The 8,089-nt window shown below is 50.4% G+C and overlaps 1 protein-coding gene across 1 annotated transcript in view; it reads right to left on the bottom strand.

The window, feature by feature from the left end:
- The window catches only part of PROM1 (prominin 1), a 52,380-nt gene extending 44,854 nt beyond the window's left edge, over window positions 1-7,526 (bottom strand). Inside the window, exon 1 of the mRNA XM_012724038.1 lies at window positions 7,319-7,526. Within this exon, the coding sequence (XP_012579492.1) occupies window positions 7,319-7,526 (208 nt within the window). The remainder of the gene's footprint in view (window positions 1-7,318) is intronic.
- Between the last annotated feature and the right edge of the window lie 563 nt (window positions 7,527-8,089).

Here is an 8,089-nt window from a genome sequence, read left to right as displayed (position 1 = left end):
CAGTCAATTTAGATGAAATGACCATGAGTGAACTTCTATTTTGCAAATAGCAAACGAAAAATCTAGAACTCTGAACTCCAAGTGGTTTTGCTCCACTTCAAAGAAACAAAAACAAGGAAGCCAGAAATTTCAGAGAATATATTTTTGGAGCTGTTTGTAACAGAAACGTTAATCATGAAACTTCAAACAATTAACTCATAATAAAAAAATTTAAGCCTTGGACTTACATCAAAAGATCGGTTAATAAAAGTTTTCAGTTTCTCACTTATAGAACCTATTTATTTTAGAAACAGACATGGAGAGATGGCTACTAATTCAAGTCAGAGAATATGCAGTGTCTCACTATTTCCTTATGAATTTCAAGACATTTGAGTGTGTTTGCAAAGAGGTTGAAAAGACTGGTCCCGTTGTAAATGAAGGAATCTAAACAATGCTTGTCAAGTAGCTAAGGTCACTGTCATTACAGAGAGACAGATGCTACCTGTGTCCTGATGCAAATTACAACTGCATCTTGAAGTGGTTCTTGCTCCCAAACTGAATCTGCAGCTGGTTTTCACAAGAACTAGTGTATAGGAGATGCAGAGGTCAGAGGAACATGCTAAGAACACCCTAAAGATAGAATCAGCCATATGCTGCCAGTGGTAAACACCCCAGGAAAAGCATCTAGATTTTTCAATCGAGAAATTACAAGAGGGAAAAAAGATGGAAAGGCATCCTGGAGGTAAAAGACAACTGGAAGCATATCAGCCAACTGTGCGTCCTCAATGAAATAAACTTTTTTTAAGAAAAGTGGTTATGAGACAACCAAGAAACCTGAACACTCCCTGAACAGTTGATTTTGTTGAACAACTATTGTTTTCCTTCCACAGTGAAGTCTAGTATTATGTCTTTATTCTTAGGGACACGTGCTGAAACATCTACAGTTGGAATAACAGGAAGGCTGGGGTTTGCTTCCAAATGAATAGGAGGTAGAAACAGAACTGGATTGGTCATGAGCTGTGAAGCTGCTGACATGATGGATAAATGAGAGTTCATCAGACTCTTCTCTGTACATATCTAGTATTCTTTATACTAAAAATTTAAAAAAAAAAGGATATATTTGCTTTGAAAAACTATTTGTTAGTATTACTAAGAAGTAAAAAAAAAAAAAAAGGACTCCTGCGTATACTTCCAACAGAAATGTTCATAGAAGCACTGGGTATAATGGCCTAGCCACAGACTGAGTGTCTCTCCCCCCCCCCCCCCATTCATACAATGAAGCACTGAGCCTGGAACTGATAGGATTGGGAGGTGGGGTCTTTGGGAGGTGATTAGGTTCGGTCAGGTCCTGAGCATGGAGCCCTCATGGTAGAGTACGGTACCGATCTCATGAAAAGAGGAAGAGATAAGATGCTCTCTGCGCATGTGAGGAGTCGGCAAGGCAGCGACTTGCTGAAATCCAGGAAGGGGACGGTCAGCAGACTCCAGATCTGCCAGTAGCTCCACCTTGGGCTTGCAGCCTCCAGGACTTGGAAGAGGAACTGTCTGTGAAGTTACACAGTCTATGGTGTTCTGACTGAAAAGGATGCCAATGGAGGAATGAAAAGCCCACTGGGATGAATAAATGAATCATGGCATATTCATGAGCTAAGATGGCACACAACCGACACGATGAATACTGAACTACTGGTGCATGTGATAATGTGGGTGAAGTCCATGAGTAAACTATTGAGGAAAACACCAGAAATCAAAGAGTTGACCTTCAGATTCAGGAGTCCTGTACCCAGGGGTTCACCCCTGGGGGGATGACAGATACGATGGGTAGGTGGCCTGTGTCTGTGCTGAACATGCAGACTTTTTTATTGCTCCCTAAGCCATACAAAGTAATGACTGGTTATACGGCATTTACCTCGCATTAGGTATTACAAGTGCTCTAGGAATGATTTAATGTAGTATTTGTTGTGGCAGCCCCAGGACTCAAGGAGAGGGTAGGAGAGGTGTTACATAAACATTCGTTCTTTTATCCCCCGATACAAGACCCCAGATTAATGTAAAAGCTTCAGTCACTATGAAAGTCATACATTCCTACTTTATGTGACAGGTACATGACGGTGTATATCAGACACTGTTCTGCTTGCTTTGGAAATATGACGACCCCCAAATGCCACGATTATGGTTTTCTCCATTTTATAGACAGGAGGCTACAGCACAGAGGGTTTAAGTCACCTGCCCAAGGCCCCAAGCCAGGGGATGTGGGAGCCCAGACGCCCATTCAGCGCCAGGGTTGGGCCGTTTCCAATCCAGATCCCAGTCAAGCAGAGGGCAGTGGCAGACCTGCCTGGGCCGTGGGTCCTGGTGAGCCCAGCCTGCTCTCGGGTTCTGGCCAGTGCTGCCCTGCACAGGCGGCCTGACGGCTGCTCCCACAAGCACAGACTTGGGGGTGCTTCTTTTGCTCAACCTATTTACAGTAGGGGATCCCTCCTGGGATGCACTTTCCTGACAGTCGCTTCCCGAGTCGGCTTGAGGCCCCCTGAAAGGACTTGGTGGCTGGAGGCCAGAGGCCACAACGCTTCGCTTCTTGCATCTTCCACAGGTCCTGACCTTTCCCAGAATCCGCAGCCTGCCTCTGCTGCTGACTGATGGAAAGACAGGAGCTCACTGCAGGGGGACTTTGGAGACCATTAGGGGAGCATCATCAACAAGACGAGTTTTTCAGTTAGGCTTCAAGAAAGTGGACCATGAGAAGGCGTGCACATTACCATCTGCACACGTGTCACTGCCACCCACGCCCACCCGCAGGCTGTGGCCGCTGGGGACACCCAACGCCATCTGCACAGCGGGTCATGGCAGGGGCAATGCAGGGCATTGGATGTCGCCGGCCCTGCCTGGGCCAAACTCCAGCCTGGCCACTTAGTGCTCACAGGATGTGGGACCTTGGGACAGTCCCTCGACCTCCCTCGATCTCCCTGGTCCATGGAAACTTGATTTATGAAACTAGGTGGTTGGTTGCCTTTGGCTCCTGGGCCGCAATTTAACTCCTGGTTTAGGTGATTGATTTTTTTAGCTTTTTTTCTTATCCGCCAAGTTAAAGCGGCCACCATGAGCATGGGCTCCAATACCAAGCTGCCTGGATTGGAACCTCTGCTCTGGTGAGCCGTGCGGCCTGGCCAAGCCAGGGCTGTGGACCGCAGCCCCTCCGTCTGCACAAGGACAGCAGCAGCCCCCAGGGGCTGCGTCTCGGCCTGAGTGGGCACCAGAGCTGAATGTTCCCACGAGAGAGGTGGCAGCTGTGGGCGGCTGTGCAGAGGGGTGACATGGGGCGGGAGGGCCGCAAATATTCGTCCTTTTCCGGCAAGACTTTCCTTAGGGGCCAGGCCCATTGTCGTTACCGAAAGGGGCCACACTGGTTTTGTCTGGATTAGGTGGGAACTCCAGCTGCTGGAGAGAAAACAGCAACCTGATTTTAGGTGGTGCTCCAGGGCCACCCCTTTCAGGAGAAGCACCTCCCTGCTGGGTGCCCCAGGGCAGTCATGGCCCAGGCCAGGGGCCAGTCACCCTCGCTGGCCTGTCGTTGGAGTGACTGTGTGGAACTCAAAGAGAAAGAACGCCCAGCCCTGTGCAGGAAGCCGGCCTGAGAGCTGGGCGTCAGCAGCCTGGTTCTCACCCAGAGGACTGTGGAAATGGGGGGCTGCACCAGAGGCTGGGGAGGAGAGATGACATGGTGACATTCAGAGCACGGCAAGGAGAGCCCGGGGAGGCGCCCTGTCCCTGGAGGTGACCTGCACTGGGCATCGCCCGAGGCCTGGCGATAAGGTCCTGCCCCCAACGCTGCACCCCATTTCTTTAGCTATAGGTTTCTGCCACCTGCAGCAGATGGTGCTTCCTGGCTCGAGCACCCTGAGGCCTCTCTCATTCTGCAGAAACCAAGCTTAACTCTTTCTTCTTCCCATTTAGCCCACCTCTGCTGGATTCCAGAAGTAAATCAGATTAGCCTCAAATGCTGTTAGAAATAGGTCAACCACCCTAAAATCTAATTTAAAAATGTACCAAAACAGGATGGGAAATAATTTTACAGAATGTCTAAGAAAATGGAAACAGAAGAGACTACTTCCCCGCTCTGCTGGCTCCGTGAGACTGGCTCCGACCTGGCTCAGGACTTACGTGGGGTTCATATAGGCACGGGTCGCCACCATCACACCAAGCAACCTACAACGAAACGCGCTGGTGCCGAGATGACAGTTTCCACTGTGCGGAGGGGGAGGCCTTTCCCACATACCCTCGCAGGTGCCAGGGTTCCTGCGCGGTGTGACAGTCTAAGCTAGGCCAAGTCTTCCTTCTGCCCGGGAGGTAGGGCTTTGTCTCAAGTCCAGGCTAAACAAAGACCTCTCCATCCTGTATCATAGGGGTACAATATGGCACCTCTTTGAAACATTTCAACTGCAAAATTTGGCAGACCGCTTTAACTGGGCATGGGGTATGAAAATGAAAAATTCCCCAGTCCAGGGCACAGAAGAGGCAGCCCAGGCTTCAGCCCGCCTCCTTCCTCTCCTGCCCCGGCATGGACCCTGCATTCACGTCACCTCTATTCTGCCGAATGAATGTCTTCTGGTTCTGGGGTGTGCCTGACTGCACCTGCTGTGAAGTTACTGTTCCACAGAGCTGAAGTCTTCTGTGCAAGTTAGTGCATTGCTAGCTGAGGTAATAAATGGGAATCCACCTCTCCAATTCTCTCTTGCTCAGTGTGTGTGTGAGGGGGGCGGAGGGATTGCCGCTTAGGAAGATGTCTGTCTATGACTCCGCTCTCGTGAAATGGGCTCCCCCGCATGGAAAGAGCACAATGGCCTCAAATAGCCCTGGATGCTGCAAAGCACCGATCAGACACTCTGAGGCTAACTGTGACATCTAGTAACACGAAGAATACAAATCATGGCAACGTGCAAGAAAATCCACATGCTAGCAGGTCACGTCATGACATTTAATGTCATATTCTTTAAGTCGCTAATCATTTACGTTGGAAAGGACACCACTGCTCGTCTGCTCTGGTCTATTGTTGAACCATCGGGGAATTTCTTGCCCTAAAGTCATAAGCACAGATGAAGTTCCAGGGACGTGCAGTCGGACACCCCCGGTTCCAAAGGACTGACATTCTCCAGACACCTCCTTCTAGACTGATGATACTGGAGTGGAGTCATCGAGTGGACTCAGGGCTCCTGCCCATCTGAGGGTGTCCTCTGACCTTATCATGGAAAGGAAGGTTTCCCAAGACACTTCCTTTGCTTGTAAAATAAGCTTGGAGCAGCCTTCCTCTGCAATCTGAAAGGAGCAAGATAAACCGACATATGGGGAGAGATTATGGGATTAACCAATGACACATGTCTTAGAGCAGAACATGGGTGTCCACAATCTTCTGGAAGAAGTCCAAGTAAATCCATATGAGAAGACCGAATTCTAAGTCTTTTACATAAAAAACAAAACAAAGCATCAATACTAGCAACACTATTGAGCACATTTACTCAGTGATTTTTTCTGTCAAGACCTACAAATAAACAGAGAACGATCTGTTGGTAACAGGGAGCGGTATTCAACATTAAGAAATGACCTCAGTTTATTTGTGCTGTCCTGTGGATTTCTAGTTTTTCTGCGTCCCGACATAAACAGTAGCCAGCATTCACGGAGGACTCGCCTCAGAGATAAGAGGGCCACAGGGTGTTTATTTCATTGAACTGACATTTGAACTACCAAAAAACAGCACTTCAGATTTTTCCATGCCTTAATGAAAGACCAAACAGTCAATCAATATTCAGCATGAATTATTTTATGAAAATGTATAAATTGCCCATAATATCATAATACAATAAATAAGCCTACAGTTCTCTCTCTCTCTCTCACACGAACCTCTTATGAATAACAGCTGCCAGTGAGGGAAGCTTATAAACATTACTGTTTTTCCAGATTTGAGTGATCAGTGACAAGATTCAAATCTTTGTTGTTAAATGAACAAGATCAAATGAACAAGCTTAGGGTTGTTGTAGCAGTGAGATAATAAAAGCGCACTGGAGGGTTGGTCCCAGCACACATCATGTGCTGTGGTACCTCAATTCAACAACAAGGCGATCAGAAGCACAGGTTGCTAAGCCTCACAGTGGGCCCTTCCTAGGGATCTGTTTCAGGTCTCAACACCCCATTCAAGAAAACATCTCCAGAAGGCGCAGGGAGCATGGAGACAGGGAAGCAGAGCGGGAAGCCAGCTCCCTGCCAGGGCTGGAGCAGAGGCATAAAGTCCTGACAGGTGATCCCCTCCCGCCCCTCCCCCACCAAGCTCCCGGCACTACAGTTAAGTAGCAGTTACTCAGGTAAGCAGGCTACTTGGGGCCTGTCCTTGCCCTAAGCAATGTCAAATCGCCTTTTCTGGCGGTGAAGGAGAGTTAAAAAGTCAAGCCAGAGCAGCCTGGCCGTGGGAGGTCATTAGCTGGGCCTCATTTCCAGACAGACCATTTGCATTTTAAAACCTTCATCTTGTAGCCAATGTCAACCATATTTTTGTCCAAATATTTATCTTTTGTATGTATTTGAGAATAATTATTGCAAGAGGAGGAGGAGGCGGAAAGGGGAGAAAGAGAAGGAAGATTCAAACACTGGAAAACCAACATCTACACCAGAGTGTGACCATTCCCTATCACCACCTTCCTGACAAACTGCTTGGCCCAGACCATGCTTCTGTTACAGGACAGGGAGCGAGGGGCACCCCTGAAGCCCCAAACCTGCCTGTTCTAAGTGGGTTCTGCCATCCGCCGCGTCAAGACAAAACATAAAAACCTTGAATGCAAAGGGACTTTAATACAGTGAATATACAATACGGGACACAGAGAATGTAACTTCTAAATCAAACACCTGAAGTGACCCATCCCCTTGTGGGCAAAAGTCCACCCAAAAGGGACTGGCCCAGAGCAAGGCCTGAAAGCCGCCACGAGACTAAAGCACCTTCTGGCCGGGACCCATGGAAAAGGGTCAGCAATGGCCAGACAAGTCTGGGAGGAAAAGAGCAACATCAAAATCAACATGAACACTGCCATAGTCACCTCCCGACAGGTCTCTCACCCACATCTGCCTTAACCAGTCCAGGGCCAGGACACAAGCCCAGTTTCTCCCTCACATGCTCGCTGCTCCCTGTGGCTTCCTCAGGTCTCCTTCTGGCTCTCCATCCTGCTTCCTTCTTTTCTCTAGATTCCCTCTCTTCTCTCTCTCTCTCTGCTCAGCTCCACCCTCCTCCTGGGTGGGGCAGGGACCCCGGAACTTCCCCTTTTCCTAGGTGGCCTGAGGCCTCCCGGCGGGCACTTACCTTCTGGGAAAGGCCGGGGCAGGACCACGTGCAGGAAGTTGCGGGCCATCCCGTAGAGCAGGCGCAAGGCCAGGGGCTCGCGCGTGGTCTCCGTCTCATAGTGGGAGGCAGGCAGGCCAAACTCCAGGCTCTCGGGCCCCTGCGAAGCGGTGCAGGCCGCCAGCCCCAGCAGCAACAGGCAGCCAAGGTTCAGCTGCCACAGGCCCATGGTTAGCACCAGCGCCCTGACATGAGGTAGAGAGGGGAGGCCACCCTCCTCAGAGGAAGCCTCTCTGGAGACAGTGGAGGCACGGCGAGGGCTGGCTCAGCTGAGGCTCCCGTGGCGAGGGGCTGTCTTCTCCTGGAGCTCAGCCGCTCAAGGCACCATCCCTGGCAGGGAGAGAAGGGGCAGTGGTCAGTACGGCGGGCAGCTGTGGGCACCCAGAGCTGGACAGGAGCCCGGAGGCTTGAAGAGCAGCCCTGAGCCTAACCCAGTGCTGGGGGGGCGGCTGCAGCGCCCCAGGACCTGAGCCAGGAGGGCCCTCCTCTGAGGACCAGACTCACTGCACAGACCAGGCACAGCACACAGCAGGCACAGGTGGTACCCAGAAGGCTGTGCGGTCTGGAAAGGAAGGTGGAGAGAGCGCTTTCTGGAGCCCAGGTAATGGCCCACGTGCATTACCGGGGAGCTAGCTGTGGGCATGAGCCCCTTGTCCAGCGAGAAAGCCGGCGCAGAGAGGATTCTGACACTCGCCCGTCGACACACAGAACGCAAGCCCAGTCGCCGGCCTT

This window comes from Condylura cristata, unplaced genomic scaffold (assembly GCF_000260355.1).
Source record: "Condylura cristata isolate star-nosed mole 26May11 unplaced genomic scaffold, ConCri1.0 scaffold00012, whole genome shotgun sequence".
Lineage (NCBI taxonomy): Eukaryota > Metazoa > Chordata > Mammalia > Eulipotyphla > Talpidae > Condylura > Condylura cristata.
Note: the sequence above shows the minus strand (reverse complement) of the source record. Positions and strands in the feature narration are given on the sequence as shown.